At 42.8% G+C, this 21,825-nt stretch overlaps 1 protein-coding gene and 1 non-coding gene across 4 annotated transcripts in view; both read left to right on the top strand.

Moving 5' to 3' along the window:
* PLG (plasminogen) overlaps nt 1-19,470 on the top strand; it is a 41,536-nt gene extending 22,066 nt beyond the window's left edge. For 2 of the 3 annotated variants that reach the window (XM_048507205.1, XM_048507223.1), the window contains 11 exons: nt 222-349; nt 2,519-2,693; nt 3,398-3,576; nt 6,152-6,300; nt 9,147-9,240; nt 10,019-10,139; nt 10,632-10,706; nt 11,916-12,056; nt 14,194-14,300; nt 15,608-15,753; nt 18,686-19,470. In XM_048507205.1, the coding sequence (XP_048363162.1) occupies nt 222-349; nt 2,519-2,693; nt 3,398-3,576; nt 6,152-6,300; nt 9,147-9,240; nt 10,019-10,139; nt 10,632-10,706; nt 11,916-12,056; nt 14,194-14,300; nt 15,608-15,753; nt 18,686-18,850 (1,480 nt within the window). In that variant the 3' untranslated portion in view covers nt 18,851-19,470. The remainder of the gene's footprint in view (nt 1-221; nt 350-2,518; nt 2,694-3,397; nt 3,577-6,151; nt 6,301-9,146; nt 9,241-10,018; nt 10,140-10,631; nt 10,707-11,915; nt 12,057-14,193; nt 14,301-15,607; nt 15,754-18,685) is intronic. The other variant, XM_048507214.1, reaches the window with a different exon arrangement.
* On the top strand, nt 12,750-12,821 carry TRNAS-GGA. The gene has a single exon. It is a non-coding gene; the product is annotated as a tRNA-Ser (tRNA).
* Nucleotides 19,471-21,825: the final 2,355 nt, after the last annotated feature.

The raw sequence follows: 21,825 nt of genomic DNA on the forward strand, positions 1-21,825 counted from the left end.
ATATTCTGTATATACAATTTTCTGGTTTATTATGATGGTCAGTAGATTTTTTACTTTTTTTTTACTTGGAAGCCATGTGTACCATTTTTTTCCTTACTGATATTTCAATCATCAAGGCAGATAGCACATCACAGTGTGTTTTAAGTTGTTCCTGGTATCATTAAACAGAACATGTGCATCAAGAAAGTGTTACAATGTGAGTGGTTTTATTTCTGTTTTAGAAGTTTAGATGAAAACTACTGTAGAAACCCTGATGGAGAGACCATGCCTTGGTGCTACACTACAAATCCAAGCAAGCGATGGGAATACTGCACTATTCCTAAGTGTCACAGCACAGTAGCACATACTGGTAAGAAAAACTGTTTGTGTACACCTTTGATGTATGAACAGAATGAACCATTCTGGGAGTTAAACAGTTTAAATAATGTCCATCATCCAACTTTGATATCTGGAATAATAATAATGATGATGACGGTGGTGGTGGTGGTGGTGGTGGTGACAACGACAACGACAACGCTGACAAGAAAGTTATCATCAGCAACATAGCAATACCTTGTGACAGTAGGGTCATTGAAAAAGTACATGAGAAGGTCACTAAATACCACATGACTATGACACAAACCAGCTGAGGTCATCCCAGTGATAATAGGCACCCTGGGCACCATTCCAAAAACATTAGGGTGGCACTTGAAACATCTTCAAATCAACAAAATCAACATCTGTCAGATTTAGAAGGCAGCCCTAATGGGATCCACACAAATATTATGCTGATATATTACACCGTCCTTGGCCTCTGGGTGAGGCTTGAATTGTAACGAAAGGCCAACAACCAGCTAAATAACTGGCAGCTGTGATATTAAAGAAAGTTAAGTAGTAATAATAATAATCCACTCATGGACACCCTCTTTTCGTGGGGAAGGGGCTTGCATGCTTTGATGACATTGCTGGAGGTAGTGTACACTACCAGAAGGGCCTTCCAAGCCAGATAGGTCTCAACTGAGAAACCAGATTATGAGTGTCCACCAACCCATATGACATGGTAAAACAAATACAAAAAATACTGTACCACATCAGTTGTTGTTTGGGTTCACAAGGGCCATGTCGCATGCTGGGGTCCCTGGGCATGCGTCAACTAGTGGGCTACAAGTGGACCATCCATCACAAAGAAAGAAGTATAGTGAGCAAGAAAATCGTGCCATCATGGGCTGTTATTACAACTCAGAGCCAGAAAAAAGAGGATACTCAAAGCGAATGTACTGTGGAAGCAATATCAGGATTCAAATGTCACTGAGCAAAGACTGGCAGATCAAAGGTGATTCATCATACAAAATAAAGTGTTTACAGAGATACAACTGGAAGAAATCCAGAAAAATTATGAAAAGAAATTAACTGTAACATCAAAAGAAAGAACAGTTACAACATTAGGACAGATAAAAACCAGTGGGAACATTGTCCAGAGAAAGTCAGGGAAAATGAGAAGGTCAGGATCCTGTGGGACTTTCGAATCTAAACAGACAAAGTATTGGCACATAATACACCTGATATCACAGTGTTACAAGAAAGTGACCATCGTCAACATAGCAGTACCTGGTGACAGCATGCGTCAACTAGTGGGATCGTTCGAGCAGTTCCTGATGCTCCACCGGCTTACTTTAAGCCACCGGCTTACTTTAAGCCACTGGCTTACTTTAAGCCGGTGGAGAGCCGCTGCCTTGGCCATGCGGAAACAGCCAAAGTGTCTGTTGTGGGGAGAGGAAGGGAAAGGAGCTTGTAAGCCACCTTGAGTTTCCTTACACGAGAGAAAGATGAGGTATAAATCCAACCCACCCCCCTCTTATCTCTCAAGGAAAACTTACCGGGGACAGTTCCACACAGCTGAAATAAGATGTCCCAAGGACACAAATAAAGGCGTCCTGGGAAGGCACTCCACAAAGCCTTTTTCCCAAGACATCCTTAGGATGCTTTATTTCTGTTCAAAATTTCTTTTTTTAAAAAAGCTTCAATGTCACCTTTTCCCCCTAAGCCACCTGCAAGACTTCTCCTGCCTGGCAGTGCAGAATGCAGCACTCAGGAGGCATCTTATGTTTCCCGCCTGACAGTTTTGCTCTTGGTCAGTTTCACCCTTAGCTTGAGCCTGACATTTTGTGTGCAGCTAAAGGAATTCTCCCTGCCACCATTTGCTGAAGGACGTTTGCTCTGCATGCTTTGATCCTAGGTGCCTTTTCAGCCCAAAAAGTACATAGTTGTACTCAGCTGGTCCTGCCAATTCCAGCAATATATAGTTACCTTTTTAAAAAAATTCAAGGAGCTATCTTTGTAGCTACGCAGACATACATAAGAGAATCTTAGCTGATTGGAAGACAGGTCTGCTGCCCACTGAAAAGCATTGGGGTGACCTACCCTCTGGGGACTGACAAGTTTTTTTCCTACTGCACAGAAAAACTAAGGGCAGCTTAGTTTTCTACTCAGTTCTGCACTTGTAAATATGTGTTTGTTTTGTTTTGTTTTTTAAATACAGAAATAACTCCCGTTGTTGTTCCTGAACAAGCTGCAGTTGTTGAAGACTGCTATGAAGGTATTGGCACAAATTACCGGGGTACAATGTCATCAACCATCACAGGAAAGAAGTGTCAAACATGGAGCTCTATGAGGCCTCATCGTCACACTAAAACACCATCTGCATTTCCACAAGCGTATGTTTAACTTAGCCTTCTTCACAAATTGTTTGCAGTTGTTTTCCATGGATAGAGTACACAGTAATGCTTTAATAGCAGTAATGCTAAAAAAGCTTCTTTTGGTAAGATTCCCATCTTTTAATTAAGGTCAACTGAATGCCTAGGATAATTGTATCTTCAGGTAGAGTGGATCACATCAGATACTTATTACTGGTTCGTTGGACATCTGCTAAACCTCATCCATAGGGCCACCATGAATCAGAAGTGACTTGACAGCACTGAACACACACACATCTCATACAACAGTTACAATTAGCCACAAAGCTGATGTCTTCATTCCAAGCATTAATTATTACAAGCCAAATTGTGTTGAGGATCTTATACTATATGGGGCTCAATTGACTGGTTTTGTATTCATACTCAGTAGTTCAGGGTTAAGTGTCTGGGTAATGTTATAAAAACATAAGAATGATTCCTGTGCAAATTATTATTAATAATGCAACTTACTAGTAAGATGCCGTACCATGAACAAGCAGCAGTTCAGAATCCAGTCAGTGTATAATGAAGTACCAATCAGCTCCTATGGAATCGCTCCATGTTTTCATTGGAGGGAACTGTCCCTTGGTAGGGAATTGTTCAATGACATCTCCGCTCCTGTTTTCAAGCAGGTTATTTTCAACAGTTGTTTGTATGGTGCTGTGACCTTATATCTATGTTTATAGTGACCTGAGGAGAAACTATTGCAGAAATCCAGATGCTGATAAAGCACCCTGGTGTTACACTACTGATCCCAGTACCAGATGGGAGTTCTGCAACTTACAAAAATGTACCAGTCCAGGACAGCTACAACTTCAGACAACAATGACACCAAACCTTGGTATGGCTTCTTCCCTCAATGCAGGTAACAAGCAAAAAGTAAACCCCTTATGCAGATGTGCTACAGAATTAAAAATAACATCTTAATTGCTCTGAAATATTGTAGAATGTCATAGAGAAATGAAATTCTTCACTAGATTTCAGTTATCCAGCTATTGTTTAGAAATCTGCAGCCAAATTATCATTTTCTCTGTAACATTTTATAATATGTGATTGCTCGTTATGCATTAAATTCTATAGGGCTTGTGCATAAGGGCAGTGAAACACGTAAGGTGATAGGTGTTTAGAGTGCTTTGACTTCAGAGCTGGTAATTATGAAATCAGCTGCAAGGCCTTAAAATATTATTTCGGTGAAAGGGATGAATATTTTTGTGTGTGTTTTGTACCTGGAAAAAGGGACTGATTCTGTGCCAAAATGATCTGTGCCAAAAAGCCATTATTGTTTCTACACAAAAAGATTTTATTTCTCTACTCTAATCTTTCATCTACATCATCATCTAATCATTTTGTCTATTTTCAGTTTCTCAGTGGAGTTTTTTTTCCTTTCACAAACAAAAACTTTCTAAGGCTGCCTGCAAACTTGATCTTCAAGTCTTAATGAACTGAGTGCCATGTATGGGATCTGGCTGCATGATGAACTCTTTTCCTTTTAGTGGTTTTACTATTATTCCTTCTATTAATTCTGCTCATGATCTAGGTGAAGTGATAAACACTCTGCCCAAATCTTGTTTCCAGCTTTGGAACATTCCCAGAATTCTTCTTTTATGTCTGTTAGCACATGAGGCAGCAACTTTGCTGAATCTAAGCTGATCAGTGCTTCAGTGGAAAATCACTCCATTATCTGAGTCAGGGGATGGAGCCCCACTTCCCCCAGTCTCCTCCATCTTTGCTGCCCTCCTTCTCTTGCTGGCCTGTTCCTGGGAACTGCCTGCCTGGCTCCTCCCCAGGCCATCATTGATTGCTCGCCATTTTATATTTTATTTTATTAAGAACTTGTATAGTTGTAACCTTTTGTGTATTAGTGTATTGTTTTAAACATGTTGTACGCTGCCCTGAGCCTGACATTGTTGGAGAAGGCCGGGATATAAATCAAATAAATAAATCATGGTTGGAGTACTGCTGGCTGCCTCTGTGCTTAGATGGCTGACCTGATTGGACTCTGAGGCTTGCTCTTCCCCAGCATCTGTTTTGTTGTCCTGGCATTAGACGGTGATGCTAGCAGCCAACGCCCAAAGCTCTGGGACCCAGGAGGGAGGTAGTTGCTGCAGCTACCTGCTGCCCAGGGTTTTCCTGTCTTGTGAGTTCTGGCTGAATCAATGATGGCTGCCTGAGGTATGAGAGAAGTGGGTGGGTTTGGCTCAGCTGCTGTAGTGTTGTGGGAGTCCCCAGTTTTGCTTTAGGCATCTTGGCTAAGGACAGGCCAAACCCTGGCCCTGGACACTAATGTGTGATACTGTTGTCTAGATTATTTTGAAACATTCTGTTTTTCCTTTGTTCTGCTGCTTGCTTATCCTCCTCACAATCTTTCATGTTTCCCCTTTTCTTAAGATTTCTGGTCCATATGGATTCTCCTTTAAGCTTTCACTTGTAGCAAATGTCTTTATTCTTTCTCTCCTTATTCTCATCATTATGTCCTCCTCACAATTCCTCTCATGTCCTCCATTCCTTAAACAATAAGCTCCAAGGGTATGGACTTAAATTTTTGAAGTCATGTCACTGAAATCCACTGAAATCCACTCCACCTGCATTTAGTGTACAACCTTACTGCTTGCTCATAACAAAAGGCAATCCTGCCCTCCCCCCCCAAAAAAAATAAAAATAAAAGAGGCACAGGAGTTCCCTGAACCATACTGTGCTGAAGAAGGGGACTATGTCCTAGAACTGATATTCTCTCCCCCCTCCCCTCTCGCCCTGCTACATACACACACTTTGGCGCTACTCCTGCTGCAGGAAAAGATGGAGGATTGTTATTTCTATATTCCTTGGAATTTCAATGTTTCTGTATTAGATCTATCATTATTTCAATAGATCTAATATGGTACAAATGCTTGAAATTGAAATAAAGTCTTACAAAGCTCTCCCGATCATCAGGGTAGGAGAAGTGGAGTTAGGGAGGTGAGGTGGAACCAAAAAGCCCAAAGCAAAGAATAATGCAGGGCCTTGCAAAGTAGAGGGAAAGGTTGCTCTTTGCCACTCACAAACAGCAGAGATTGTGGAATCTGCAGAGAGCGTGGAGAAAAGGCATTTGTAACAAAAGCTCTGCCCCGAAGAGGATCTCCATTCAACGCGAGGCTGAGCAACAGTGTATAATCTGCCTTTAAAAAGCAAAGCGTCTAGCCCAGTGGTGGCGAACCTTTGGCACTCCAGATGTTATGGACTACAATTCCCATCAGCCCCTGCCAGCATGGCCACTTGGCTCTAGCCCCACTTATTGTGCATCTTTTACTGTACTGTAATAATCTACTTCTACTTACTGTTCTTTCTCCTCACCCATAGAAGCATGAATTCCAGGTTTCTTAGCAAAAAGGAATGACTGTGACACCAGTTTGAAAGAATAGTTAACTTATGCATAAAACATATCTATCTATCTCCCTTTGAAGACTGCAAAACTGGTAATGGTAAAGAGTACCGTGGAAAGATTGCAGAAACAGCAAGAGGTAAACCTTGCCAAGAATGGAGTTCACAGACACCTCATAGGCATCGGGATTTCACACCACAAACTCATCCCAGTTCAGGACTGGAAAAAAATGTAAGTATCACTAAAGCAGAACCAAATAATATGTATTAAGAAACAGAAAGAAACATACAATAGTGGACTGCATGGAAATGAGATAGCTCTTATGGTCCCAAGATACAGTTTGAGTGCATCCTTATATTTTATTTATTATATTTATATACCGCCCTCCCCAAAGGCTCCTTGTTGAAACCAAGCCATTTTGGGTCCAGACAGTGTAGGTTGCCAACTTCCAGGTGGGGGTTGGTGTTCTCCCAGAAATACAACTGATCTCTAGACTACAGCAATACATTTCCCTGGAGAAAATGGCCATTTTGGAGCATGGGCTGTATGATATCACGTCCAACTGAGCTCCCTCCTCTCCCCAACTCTGCCCTACTCAGGAAAATTTTGAGAAATTTCCCAACTTGGAATTAGCAACCCAAACAACCCAATCCAGGTGTGCGTGTGTGTGTGGGGGGGGGGGTTGACCTCCACAGCGATCGGGGATGGTGTGGAGAAGGTGGTACCACACCACCTTCAATGGAGCTTTAGGCAGTGCAGCAAGCAGTGGAGGGGGGGGGGGCACACTGCAACCCAGAAAACTCAATTGGAAAAAAAGTTATTTACACCACATGTTTTTGTTGCATAAGTTACAGACCTGAAGCTAGGGCCATATCTGGGTCAGCTCCATCCCCGAGAACACCTGTAGCAACCTCAGCCACACCAGTGTCCTTGTTTATGCCAACACAGCTCTGATGGTGGAAACCTATTCTGGGTCAGGTTTCATGTAACTCCACAGTGCCTGCCTGCCTGCCACTGACACTAGTGGGATGGGCAAACATATCAGTAGGCGTTGCACCACTTCCACAGCCCATTCTGCCCCCACCCCATCTGGATTGGGCTGTAACAACTTTAGGTCAGTGCTTGGAGTGGTAGCCTACTGGAAAACTTATGTAAGCTGCCAAGTCCCTGATAAATAGAAGATAGGTTAGAAATATAATAAATAAGAGAGAAAGAACATGAAATGCCTTGGCTCATGAGCTGCCACAGAGACCACAAACCAGACTCAAGTTAAATAATTGTATCTTTCTTTTAACAGACTATGAAGGCAATCCTAAACAGGTCTTCTCAGAATTCTACTCAGGGTTATTCATTGGGGCTTACTCCCAGGAATCTCTTCTTTGTATTGCACTATAATCCAAGTAGTAGCTGTGGAGCTCTTCCCTCTCCTGGCCCATCCTTGCTCCTGTTGGCCGGGAAGCAGGTGGTGCAGCTTCCTAGTCTACAGAGCCACAGGTGTGAGCCCTGTGGCCTGGCATGATGTGTCTGGCAGGCCACTAGCCCTGTTGCCCTGAGGTAGCCCAGGCCAGGTCTCTCTGGCCCTGGCAGTGAGGGTTGCCTGCTGTTCCCCTCTTTGCTTTCCTGCTCCTCCTCCTCTTTCCCTCTCTATCTCACTGATTATGTCTCTGTGTCTCTCTTCCTCATATCCATCCCTCCTCCTCTACTACTGCCACCCTGTCTGTCTCCTTCCCACCTTTTATATCCTTTCCCTCCCCCACTTTCCCATAGGCCCACAGGCTGACTGTCTGGCCCTGCTGAAGCTCTGATGGCCAGCCAATTCCCTGTCCCTCTTTCCCTTTTAGGTGTGGGCACAGTGAGGCATGTCTGCCCCTCCACAGACCAGGCACAGTCTGCCTGCTGTTGAAGGACATGGCCCTCATGGGTGCTGCCTGCTTGAGTGGCCATCAGCTGCAACTTTTTCCCAGCCTCCCTGTTCCAAAAGTATTCTGATGGGAGCTGACCCGGCTGCGGACGCATTCTTCTGTCTGGTGTTTTTGTCCCAGGCTGCTCCAATGCCTTCAGTGAAGTGGGAAGAAGTGGGGGGCATGTTGGGCAGCCGGACTTGGTTGGGGAGGCTTTGGGCAGGGTGTAGTGAAGTCTGGGGTGGTAGCGGATGCAATCTCTGGACAGCCACCAAACAAAATAAAGGATGCTTACTTTCCATAACTATTTTTGTCCACTGTATTGCTTACCTCTGCCCTGCCCAGGATAGCCAACTCTCGCCCAATCTCATCAGTTTTTGAAATCTAGTAGGGTCAACCCTGATTAGTACTTGGGTGGGAAATCACCAAGGAATACCAGGGTTGCTATGCAAAGGAAATAGCAAACCATCTGTGTTTGCTTCTTCACCTGAAAATCCTATAGGGTCACCCTAATTTGTCTGCAGTTTGGTGGCACTTTGCACAGACACAAACATTGCTTATCTCTGGCCTGGGCTCTAGTTCCTCTTGGGGTATTTCTGAACAGAAATCAGTGTTACAGAATCAGTGTTACATCAGTATTAATTAACAGCTTTAATATGGTTCACAATTATGTTCACACAACTTTTGTTTGTGGGAGTAGGTAAAATTTATTCTGTAAGGCCAAAGGACATAATAATATAGGAAAAATAACTGCCCAGGCAGTAATAAATATAACAGTAAAAGAAAACACAGCAGGGTATAACATAGATTGTGTGTAAACAGCCATCAAGTCTGAGCTGACTCATGGCATCCCAATATGGTTTTCAAGGCAAGAGAGGAATGGAGGTGGTTTGCCCTTGCCCACTTCTGCATAACAACCCTGGTATTCTTTGGTGATCTCCCATCCAAGTATTAACCAGGGCTGACCCTGCCTAACCTCTGAGATCTGAAAAGATCAGGTTAGTCTGAGCCATCCAGGTCAGGGTAGAGGTGTTGCAGTTTCATATTAAAAATAATAAACAACAAAGGCCGCAAAAAAGAGATATAGAAATGGAAAAATTGATAAATGATGAGTCACAAAATACAAATATCATTATGTTCTGTTGTTAATTTTTTTGTATTTGTGTGTCTCTCTAGTACTGCAGAAATCCAGATGCTGATATTAACGGTCCTTGGTGCTATACCACAGACCCTGGAAAAACATGGGACTACTGTGACATCCCAAGTTGCCGTAAATATGCTTTTAAGAATTATCAATTTTGCCGTATTGCATTTTAAGCAAGTTTCCATTTGAAGCACAGTCTCAGGCTGAAACTAGGCCTGATGATCAACAGGGAGATTTTGCTGGAAATGACAAGTGCTAGCCTTGTGGCAGGTGTTGTCTCTTTCCCCCACAATCTGGAGTTACAGAAATATGAATGCAATCATCTTTTTCCAAGCTCCATATTATTAACTGTTCCTGGGAGTAGAGAAACACACAATTTCACGATATCATGGGGGGGGGGGGTACCTTCCCCTGCAAAGGTGTGGTGGGTAGGGGCACACAGGAGGGCTTTTTCTGTGATTTCCCCCAGGCTCTGGAATAGCCTCCGCACAGAGATTTGCTATATGCCAACCTGTATGGGTTTAGTCGCATGACAAAGACCTTCCTCTTTACCCAGACATTTGGTTACCTGGAGACCCCGTCTACAGCTGCTGGTCGATGAGTGTGATAGTGTGGGTTGGAGTTATTGTAATGTGATTTTCATTGCTGTTTTAATTGCTATATTTTATTCATGATGTTTTATTATGGTTTTTATTGTTTTTTAACCTTTGTAAGCCTCCTAGAGACACTAGTATGAGGCGGCTTATAAATATAATAAATAAATAAATCTGGAAGTTTAGAAGACTGGTTAAGGAAATCAAGTTTGGACTGGTTCAGTAGGGAAACTGGCAAAAGGGGACATTTTAAAAGTTACAAATACTTTTACCTATTATTGAGATGCTTCATAATCTGTTTAATTCTACAGCTTCTCCTCAGTTTCAATGTGGGAAAGCTAAATATGAACCAAATCGGTGTTTTGCAAGGATTGTTGGTGGATGTGTTTCAAAACCTCATTCTTGGCCATGGCAGATCAGTCTCAGAACAAGGTATTTAAATACTACATTTCATTGCAGTACAATGTACCTTTCAAGTGTCTTTATCTGAGTTTTTAGGGAATGGATGTGGCATGTTTTTGTGTCTGAGGGAAAGTAAGTTTGGAGTGAAAGCTCCTAAAGAAATGACTTAGGGTTTCCCTAAAATTGCTTCAAAATGTAAAAATGTAAAAGATCAGGCTGAACAGCACTATCCAAATACTGCCCCTGCAAGGAACACGGGATACGTCTGTGTGGAACTATGTACATGTAGTTAAGTTCTATGCACCGTATTGCTGCATCATCATTCTGTAGAACACCAGAGAAGGTCTATTAAGAACAAACCAATCTCAAAAAAGATGCACTGATTGCTTCTGTGTGCCTGCACTGAGTGCCTATAAACAAGAGAATTGATTAATAGATATTTGACTAACATCATCTCTGAGCACTATGATGTGTGAACTGTTTCATCTGTAATTAATCATCTTCCTTTCCTTGGCCTTTCAGCTTCAATTTGCACTTCTGTGGAGGCACTTTGATAGATCCCCAGTGGGTTCTGACAGCCACTCACTGCTTAGATCGGTAAGCCTTTCTGACATTAGTGGCTATGGCCTCTTGAGAGAAACATAAGAATTTTTCTGCCAAACTTAGCATGTTGTTATGAACAATTCCTGAGTACATTAATGCACTAACATTTATAATACATACTATACATTTTGAACAAAGTGAGTTAACTGTTAGTTTCAAATCCAGTAGCACTTTAAAGACCAACAATATTTCTGTTGGTCTCTAAGATACCAGTGGACTTGAATCTAGCTGTTCTGTTGCAGACCAACATGGCTGTCCTGGCAATTGCAGCTTTATGAAAATCTCTGGCCACTGCAACTTTATGAAAATTCTTTGTTAGAGATTCCTAACCCCTTTTCTACTGTTGCTGAAATTTATTGGTTGGGAATAATTCCATGTGGATTCTGAAACGGACATTTTTTGCAAGTCACAAATGCATCTGTTGGCTGAGATCACAAGAAGAACAGAGCTTTAAAAAGAAGACGAGCTGGAGCCAACCCAAGAGTTCATCTCGTCCAACATTATGTTTCTGTATCCTGTCAGCTGCCTCCATGAAGCTGACCAACAGGGCTTTTATTTAAACATCATAAAAGTTGATAGACCACAGTTTGTGGCCCTGACTACATTTTTGGGCAGTGAATTCCAAACATTAATTACAGGTGTGTTTTATAAGATTTGTGAGCCAGCAGCTCACTGTGGAGTGAACATAGAGTTTTTTGGTCTGTTACAGTATGTGTTTCAGTTCCTCGTATGTGCTAGTAGGGTAAACCTAATAAAAGGAGCTACCTCCGAAAGAAAAATGTATGCAGGTGACAGAGTGATAAGTGGGTGGAGGTGGGGGCAGGGTGGAAATGAGTCACACTAAATGAAGCTTTTGAAGAAAGGGATAGAAGGTAAAATGAAAGTAGCATATAAATAGTTATCTCAACTTGGCTGTATTTTCATTGCCTGTAGACTTTGGAGAACTAATGGAAATGAAGACCTTATGGAGATGCTGGCTGCCTACAGTTCATTTGGGGGTTTTTTACTTAAAAAGAAAATATTTAGCAGTTTACAAAACTTGGACCATTTGGAGAGGGCTGAAGTGTCAAAAAACAAAGCAAAAGATGAATCAACATCACCTCTAACACCTTTCAGGGGGCTCTTGTCCTCTTCAGCCATATAAATAGACAGGGGTCCTGGTTGTCTGAATATGCTTGTACCCAACAAATCTCTCTCTTCCAGGTCCCCAAGACCTTCTGCTTACAAAGTGGTACTTGGATTACACAGGGAGAGAGCTACAGAGCAGTCAGTACAAACTCGTAATGTTGAAAGAATGTTCAAGGAACCAAGTGGAGCAGACATTGCCTTGCTGAAGCTGAGCAGGTATCTTTGAGCCATAGTTTTTATTCTGTTTATTGCCGTCCCCATCAGATGGCAGCATGGGGGGTGGTTCAGAGTGTTCCCAGGGGTGGAGCTGACATTAGTCGGCTCTCTTACAGGGTTTAGGGCCAGGAAAATAAGTGACTGGGTAGTTTTCAGCATGGGGAAAGGACTCCCAGTGTTGTTCTAACAGTCTGGTCAAACCAGGAGGGCAGTATTGGCTTGGTGTGATTCAAATAACTGCGCTGAATTACTGCCTTATGCAAGCAGCATTCCTTGTGATACAATATTTACACAGTTCTTTTTTCTGGAGCAATAATAATCAGTTTGCAACATGTTTTATATTATGTACATACCTAGGGATGGTGTAAGTAGTGATTTGTATGAAGCAAACACATCTCGGTTTCTGTCCAAGCACACTTCCACTGAATGTAGAAATAATATGGGAGCAAAATGTTCCCATAATTACAGCTTTGGGGTGTATCAGTGAAGACAGCAAAACATTTCAGCAGTGCATACAGCAAGTCGCCTACCTGTAGGGAGATGCCAGCTTCAACGCTTTTCACATGTGTGCATCAGAAAATGTGAATGCTTAGTCAGCCATCAGTCTTCTTCTTCTTTCATATCTCTAGCAGGCTATCCTCATAAAAGCATCAAATAGAAGTTTTCAAAGCAATAGCATAGGTGCTTTGGAGAGAGGCTGCAGCTCAGTGGTAGAGTATCTGCTTGGAATGCAGAAGGCTCCAGGTTCAATTCCTGGCAGCATCAGTTAAAAGACTCAGGTAGGAGATGATGTACAAGACGTCTGCCAGTGACCCTAGAGACCCACTGCCAATCTGAGTGGACAGTACTAACTCTGATAGACCAGTGGTCTAATTTAGTCGAAAGAGGCTTCATGTACTGGTATTCTCCACAGCTAGCTTTTGCTGCAAACGTGTATAACTTGGGAGAGGAAAAGGTACATTTGCATAGAACACAGTATGGGTGCTTCCAGGTCAGCTTCATTGTTTTAAAACCATTATGTCTTTATTAACTCATCCAGAGGAGCAAACTAAAGGGCTTGAGGGAGCGGTGTGGCCTTGTGCCAACATATTTGCCCTCCCTAGGGTATTTACCCCAGCGGAGGAGGCAGACACTCTTGGCAGCTGCACACCCCTCAGCCCTGCCACTGCAAAACTTGTAAGTCCAGGCTGCACTTGTGACCCAATCAGACAGCAGCATGGGAGGTGGGTCAGAGTGTTCCCAGGGGTGGAGCTGACATTAGTCGGCTCTCTTCCAGGGTTTAGGGCCAGGAGTGCGATGCCCCAGCCCTTATACTTATACACTTATACTTATGCCACTCAAGCGCTTTGGGGGGCTTTCTGGTGGTGGCAGTGTGTGTGTGGGGGGGACTGTTTTTGCATTTTTTGCTTCCCACTGGAAAACCTTCTTGGAAGTAGTGGGGCAGGGCAGCTTTGCAGCAGCACTGTGTCCTCCTGCAAAGAAGAAGAAGAAGAGTTTGGATTTATATCTCCCCTTTCTCTCTTGTAGGACTGTAAGCAAGGGGCTTACAGTCTCCTTGCCCTTCCCCCCTCACAACAAAAACCCGGGGAGGTAAGTGGGGCTGAGAGAGCTCCGTAGAGCTGTGACTAGCCCAAGGTCACCCAGCTGGCGTGTGTGGGAGTGTACAGGCTAATCTGAATTCCCCAGATAAGCCTCCACAACTCAAGCGGCAGAGCTGGGAATCAAACCCGGTTCCTCCAGATCAGAATGCACCTGCTCTTAGCCACTGAGCCACTACGCCACTGCTGCTTTGGATGGGGCTACCCATTTTATTTATATTTCCTGAGAAGTTGGGCTTACTTTGGAAAAAGCATGCATGTGATCAGGCTCCAAGACAATGCAAATAAGAACTGGGTAATGCTCAGTGCCAGGGTTCTGAGGTCTTACCACCTACATATGCTGGAAGCAGCATATATGGTATTTTTGATAAGACAGATATACTAGAGTATATTAAGAGTTCTAGAAATGCCTTGCTTTAAAAAAAGTTGCTGTCCAAAGAGCCACATGGCAAAACAAAAGAATATGATTCCACTCAGGATAATTATAATAGTATTAAAAATGCAGCTGAAGTCAAACCTCATAAAAATGTTTCTTTCAGTCCTGTTCAGCTCACCAATGAAGTAATTCCTATATGCTTGCCTCCCGTCAATACCGTGGTAGCAGACAGAGCAGAATGTTTTGTCACAGGATGGGGTGAAACAAAAGGTAAATTAATTGTATAATCCAATATACCTAAGCAAAATTTTGCATTTCCTCTTCATTCCATCCTATGATTTTTATTTTCATATTTCTGATTTGTCTTGCTTCCATATGGAGGGTTTGTCTTGCTTCCATATGGAGAATTTTTTAAAATTATCTAGACAATGTTATCTGCTAATCATCAACCATCTGTCTTGGTGTGATCTTTCCCAAACCTAACTTGACTCTGTTTTTTGAAAAATTATAGCACAGTACCTGTGTACATTGTGTAGACAAGAAGGTATGCAGTATCATTTCTTAGCCTCAGATTCTCTGCATCCATCATTTCCTCCACCCCACAGAGGACTTCGCCAAGCTTGACAGCTGGCTTCGTACCTCTCCCAATCTGATCTGATCTAGCCACTGTGATCCATGCAACAATCACCTCCAGGCTAGATTACTGTCATTTGTTCTATGCTGGCCTGCTCTTAGCTCTGATTCGGAAACTGAAGCTGGTATAAAATGCAGCCGCAAGGCTCCTTGTTGGGACATCGGTGAGGTAGCACATCACCTGTGAACCACATTGGCTACCAGTGGAATTCCAGATCAGGTTTAAGGTGTTTGCTTTGACCTTTAAGGCCATGAGCGGCCTGGGACCTGCATACTTCTGAAACCGCATTACCCCATTTTTCTCGCAGAGAAGTTTGAGGTCAGCAAATGCAAACCTCCCGGTGGTCCCCGGCCCTTCTACTATTAGATTGGTCTCAACCAGGGCCAGGGCTTTTTCGGCCCTGGTCCCTACCTGGTGGAATGTTCTGCCACCTAACATCAAGACCATGTGGGATTTCATGCAGTTCCGCAGGGCCTGTAAGTCAGAGTTGTTCTGCCGGGCCTTTGGTTGAAACCTATACAATTATACCTGCTGCTGGCCCTAATTCTGGTTTAAAGATTTGAGTTTTAAGTAGATTCTAATTTTAGTTGTATTTTAATTAGTTTTGGACGATTTTAATTATTAACAGCAGTTTTAATTGTTTACTAAATTGAGTTTTACTGTGTTATGTTTTATTATTGTAAGTCACCCTGAGCACGTGGTGGCGAACCTTTGGCACTCCAGATGTTATGGAGTACCAACATCTGGAGTACCAAAGGTTTGCCACCACTGCCCTGAGCCCTTTTGGGGTAGGCGGCATATAAATTGAACCAAATAAATAAATAAATGCCTCCATGTATAAAGCTGAAATAAGGAGGGGAATTGACTCTTGCCCTGCTTATTGGCACATAAAGTGTACGTTGTTCATTCCATGTAATTGTGCATTCTTGCCTTGCTTGCAAAGGGACTGGTGGAGATGGCCTTCTGAAGGAGACTGGCTTCCCTGTCATTGAAAATAAAGTGTGTAATCGGCCTGAATTTCTGAATGGGAGAGTCAGAACCACGGAACTCTGTGCTGGCAATATTGATGGCGGTACTGATAGTTGTCAGGTAAGCGCTGGGTATATTGGTTAATATAGCTGAGTTTTGCCCAGTCATGGAAGCACGATGCTGAGTCAAGGAAAACAAATCTTTCCACGAAGAAAATTGCAAAAGGTAAAACTTGCATTTATTAAAGTAGATTCTGTTCAGTTGAAAGAAAGTTAGAAATCCTAATCTGAAGAATAAACCCCCTATACAAGTGGCCACCTATTGCGGCATCATGTGAGTGCAAAGTATGGGGTATTTGAGTGCAAAGTATGGGGTGTTTGCTTCCACAGGAAGAACCTGTAGAAGCGTCTGCCTCCATGCAAGTCCATGGTGCATTTCACACAACTCATTCATAATTAGTGTAACTCATTGGCTAATTCCGCACATGAGTGTAAAAGGTTCGACCCGGTTCCCTGAGAAGGGTACTGACCTAGGTCGAAGCCATTGTTGTTCCCCACTGCAACTGAAGTCATCTAGCTGGATCCCAGCTCAGAGGACGGGATCATCTCAGTGCCTCTGTCCCAATTGGCTACTGTTTTACGGCAGGAAACGTGACCCTGCATCCCGCTTAAAAAAAAAAGATATGTAGGAGCTTCCCTGTGGAGGCGATGCCACAAAGTGCTGTACAGATGAGAGCAAGATTTGCATAGATCCTGCCTCTTGTCTGAAATTTGGCACGAGTCGCCATTTCTGTTGTAGTGCTTGATCTGAGCGTTTCTGTCTGTGTTACCAGAGCTTTCTGAACCAGCCATGTCTGCTGCCATCTTGCTTCTATGCCCCAACACATTGAAGCCACAAGAATGGAGGGAGGGAGGTGGTGGGTGATTGGCCGTTTGAAACGCGGAAATAGTACGACACACTGTTTGTGTGCCCAGCAGTCGCTTCAAACAGCAGAAGGAAAAAAAGGGCACGCTTTTCGCCGCAGCGAGTCTCCAGCTGTGCGCATGCCCGAAGCACTTAGCTGTGATTGGCTGAATGGGAGACTCCTGGCACCGAGATTCCCCACTCACATGGATTCAACCTGATTTCGACTATGGTTCCCGAAAAAAGTGTACCTCCCTGGTGGAGTCGGAAATTTGACGGTGAAACAGGGCAACACTGGAAAGAACCCACGCCGAACCCAGTGGTTGTGCGGAGTACCTAGGTCAAACTTAGGTTGAACCTAGGTCGATAATGCAAGTGCGGAATCAACCTTTATTAATGTACTCCTTTCCCCCTCTCCCCCTTCAAACATGAGAAGCTTACCCATTCAGGAAATAGCAGAAACACTGCAGGTCCTTCAGACAGGGATTTTTTTTCCTTCCCAGGATACATGTTGAAATAAACCTGGGTTGAAATAAATATAACGGGCTGAGCCTGTTTTGGGGAAGAGACCTGTGTGAAATTTGTCCCCAAAAGGGATATTTTCCTTCTTCGACCTGTTTTATTTGTACTGTGTAGAATCCACCCATGTGGAGAGAGACAAAAAGCAATGGTTACTGAGAGGGGAGAGAGAAGGAGGAAGGGTCAGGGGGCAGTTCCCAGGTGCAGACAAAGACAGGACTATACCAAGAAATAACACTTATACACTTAGAGAGATTAGCGCACACATGCACGCACACACACGTGTCCAGGCATGCTGAGTCACTGTCTCCAACAGTAAGGATGCCTGATCACATCAGGATTGATTTTATACATAAAAGAACTAGTTTTGGGTGTTACTTAGAAAGGCTTCATATGAGTCTGGGCAGCTAAGCATTCCAAACAGCACAAGGATCAAGAACACCTACTGGAAAGTAGATGTTAACCTTGCATTTTGTTTGGTTAAATGAGTTGGGATTCAAAATTGTAACAGAGAAGCTATCTCATTTTTGGTATCTATCAGAAAGACATACTATTGTTTTCCGTTATAGTCATATTTACATTCTCCTTTTCTCTTTTGTGCTGTACATGCTTTAATTGAATTCAAATGAGAGGAAACTCTGTATTGGCCATATTAAATTAAACCAATTAATGGATCAAGACCTTTAATTGGGTCACAGAGTCCCACCTGTTGAATCATGAATCCTGTTTAGAGCCTCCATTTTTCCTGCATTTTGTTGATGTACATGAGCAGAGAGCAAGGGTGTTGTGGTTCATGTCTGTCTCCACATGCAGGATAGCATGGCAAAGTCATTCTGTTGTAAAGACAATTCCTTTTTTAGTCCTGACTAGTTCAGAGTCTCCGGTTTCTTTGTCATGAACTTTCCTATTATGTGGTCAGATGGTCACATTCTACCACCCGGGATGTTAAAGTCTGGAATGGTTGGACACCACTGGCATAGACTACTCTGTATGGGCAACTATTGCATATGTGTAACTTCTCATAACGTACCTCTAATCCTTACCATGTTTGTAGCAGCAATGAATGTGTATAGGCAGGAAGCAGGGGCAATATGCTTGTTGATGGGCAGAGCTAGTACACCTAGTCTCACTCCCCTCTTAGGCAGATTGATCCTTTGTATGCAGAATGATTTTCATTCTTCATAATAGAGATCAGGAAAGGCTAAGTCCATTGGAAGGTAGAAGAGCCTCATAGCTCAGGAACAGTATCAGCTTCTTTTCAGTTTGAGAATCAGGATTTTAAGGAACAGCTTTTTAAAGGATAAAAGATCTGCATTCTGCTGTTTAATGCTAATAAAGAAGGAACCCTGATTCTGAACAGTGAAACTGGGAGGAGTTTGAAGAGTTAACCACCCTTCCTTTCCTGTGTGGCCCCAAGGCAAGTTGCGGCTGCATTAGCTGATGTTATGGATGCAAAAAAGTGGATCATTGTCTTGACAGTTCAATCCCTTAGAGATCTCACAGTGTCCATAACTCTTGTGCCTGATTATCTGTGTGGAAGAACAGGATATGCTACCTGAGTTAAGCAATAAAATCTATGTATTGGATTACATTAACTTCCTTCATTTGTTTCCTTTCTTTCTTTTTTTAGGGTGACAGTGGAGGGCCTCTAGTCTGTGAAGAGCACGGAAAATATATCCTGCAGGGAGTTACCTCTTGGGGCCTTGGCTGTGCCCAGCCCATGAAACCTGGAGTTTATGTTCGAGTATCTCGGTTTATTCCATGGATTGAAAGAATAATGAATGAAAACTCATGATTTCCTGTTGGAGGCAACATGTACAAAAAGAGAGATTCTGGTTGCAATGTTATTAAAAAAAATTACATGAAAGGAAAATAAATATGTAAAACCCTCAACCAGAAAGCCTTGTTTTCGGTGCCTCCTTTTGGCATGTTTTGTATTCTTCAAAACATGCGCATCTCGTTAGCAAGAAGCTTGAGCTTGTTGGGTGACATCCTGCTTTGTTTTAGCTGAAACTCACATTTCACCATTTGATTGAGAGACGTAACCAATAAAATAAATTGTTTTTATTTACTGTTTCTGATCCATCAGACTTATGTCTAACTTAAAAAGTAATTATCCTGTGGGTTGACAAGTGCCTTCAGCTAGTGATTTTCTCTTTGGCTTTTGAACTGTATGCTCAGTTACATGCTTGGCTTCAGTGGGATAAAGAACTATTAGTGTGAACTTGGCTGTACACAAATATGTCTTATTTTTCTAGTGACCATAATCTTTGAAATTGCTGCTGTTATCTGTGTATTCTCCAAACAGATCTGCAGCCAGAAATGTTGAGAAAAACTTAGGGTACTTAAGGGTCTGTGAACATCTAAATGGTAATTGTATTAAATAATAATAAAACAATTTAATTTAAAATTAAATTGCATCAGTGTCTTCACATCCATTGGCAACGATACAAGAAGACAGGAGCAAGTTTCTTCCATTTGGGCCTTTTACTCAGATTCAATTTGCGGGTGGGGTAGATTTTGGTGTACTGGGTGAGGATTCAACACTGACATGAGGATAGGTCCATCACTGTACCACATATTTATATTCAGATAAACTAAGAATGCTGATTAGCACAAACTTTTGAAAATATATATGCCACCTAGACCAGGTCTCTGAAAAGCAGCAAATACATTTTCTGAGTGTGAAACTTGAAGCAGACATGTAGCATGTGCACTCTCTTCTCATTTAATAAAGGGTTTTCTAATCTCCTGAGCAGCCCAATCTGGGAGGGTTGGTGGACTCACTTGTGGAGGCAGCGCAGCCTTGCACTGGTGCAGGTGCCCACCGTGCTGGTGCAAGGGGCAAATGCGCCAGTCCAATCCTTCAGCAGTCAGGCGCCCCTCAGCCCTGTCATTGCAAAAGTTGCAAGTTCCAGCCGTGGTGGGATTGCGCTGCGTCTAAAGTGAATGCTGGCATGGGGATAGGGTGAGCTGCAGCATTTCCAGGTGCTGAGCCAACTTTAGTTGGCTCCCACTCAGTGTTTGTGGCCAGTTGTACCACATCCCTGGCTTTGAACCTCTGCCACCTTTATGGGAGGCATAAGTCCATTGACCCCAAGGGGGGCTTTCTCGAAGTGCGGTGGATTTTTGTGGTTTTCTCCCTTCCCATGCCTTCCGAAAGCCCTCTGGGGGCAGTGGGGCAACGTGGCAGCAGCACCGTTCCCAGCAGCCTCCATGGTCTGCATTGGGTTGAAAGACTATTAACCACGTAGTACTGATTGAAATCATTTCAATGTTGAAAATGGTACACAAAGAAACTCTGCAAAATGTATTTTAAACAAAAGGAAACATTCATTCAGAGAAAACAGAACACAAATACAAGAAACAATAAAATTCATTCTTGCTCATACTTTAATACTAAGACTAATAATAATCTTAGCAAAAGGCAAATAATAGGGCTTGTGTTTCAGTTATTAATCAGATCTAATTTGGCTATGGTTCTGGATGGGCATGCACACCCTTGTGAATCTCAAAAGATGATTTTAGCCGGAGATTGATGCTGTGCTGATGTCTTTGTAAGCTCTCCAAGCTGCAAAGGACCACTACAGCAGGAAAACCCAGGCCCCTTCTTCACAGCAAATGTATTGCAGACGGGATAAAGTAACCCGCTTTCCTGTTTTCGCATTCTCATGCATCCGTGCAGGCAGCTATTGGAGCCCACTGAAGCAATGTGGGTTGCTGTTGTGCCTTTGCACTGAGGTATATCTATTTTTTTTATTTACCTTCCACCAACGTGTAGCTACTAGGCATGCACAAATTAACTCCACAGCTATACTGACGTATCACAATACCACAATACGACAATTTGCACCTGCCTGGCACCTGCTTGTCTCTCTGAGCCACAAAATATTATTATGAATTTCCCCTTATTCAAAAAAGAGAGAGCTTCAATGTATTTATACATAAGAAATCAGTACTCTCGCATATCTCATATAACTCTAATTTTGTTCTTTTTATATAGGTAAGTCACAGCACAGGCAATGTGGAAAGACAGTGCAAGCATTTCATGCCATCCGCCAAGAATAAGGGAAGCGCAATGCTATTGTATCTCCTTGCTCTCAGCAAAATCACAGCGCAATCCAGTACTTGGAAGCAAGTCCCAGCACGTTCAAGAGGACTTGTTTTCTAATTAGTATGCTCAGGATTGCATTTCAACTCTCACAAACAATTTCCTTCCATTCTCCAGTTTCATTTTGGAGAAGAGAGCAGTATTTTGCCTTCTGCTTATCTTCATAAAGGCATTGGCCGACAGTGGCTGCATTCAGATGGCACAACAAACTGTTTGAGATTTGTCACTGTCACGCACAGTGACAGCTTCTTTGCTATCCTCATACATTCTCCTCACTTCTAACTCTCTCTGCCTCTAGATGTTCCACTTTATAATCCAGTCTTATAAGAGAAAACAAACTCTAACTGGATGATGTATGTCCTGTTAAGACATCATGGCAAACTGGCAAGTGTTGAAATAAGCTCTGTTACATTTGAGTCCAATAGCACCTTAGAGACCAAGAAAAGTTTCAGGGTGTCAGCTTTTGAGAGTCAAAGCTCCTTTGATACAGTAGAACAGAAATGTGGATCTAAGTCCTTTTATACTATTCAGAAGGTAGGAGGGATATTATAAATAATGCTTGTAAAGAATTCAAAGGTACAATGTATAGTGTGACCCCCTTGATTAGAGCAGAGGGGAAATGCTTGGGGGCAGAAATGAAATCTGTAGTGAGATCTGAG

The sequence above is a fragment of the Sphaerodactylus townsendi genome, linkage group LG01, assembly GCF_021028975.2.
Source record: "Sphaerodactylus townsendi isolate TG3544 linkage group LG01, MPM_Stown_v2.3, whole genome shotgun sequence".
NCBI lineage: Eukaryota > Metazoa > Chordata > Lepidosauria > Squamata > Sphaerodactylidae > Sphaerodactylus > Sphaerodactylus townsendi.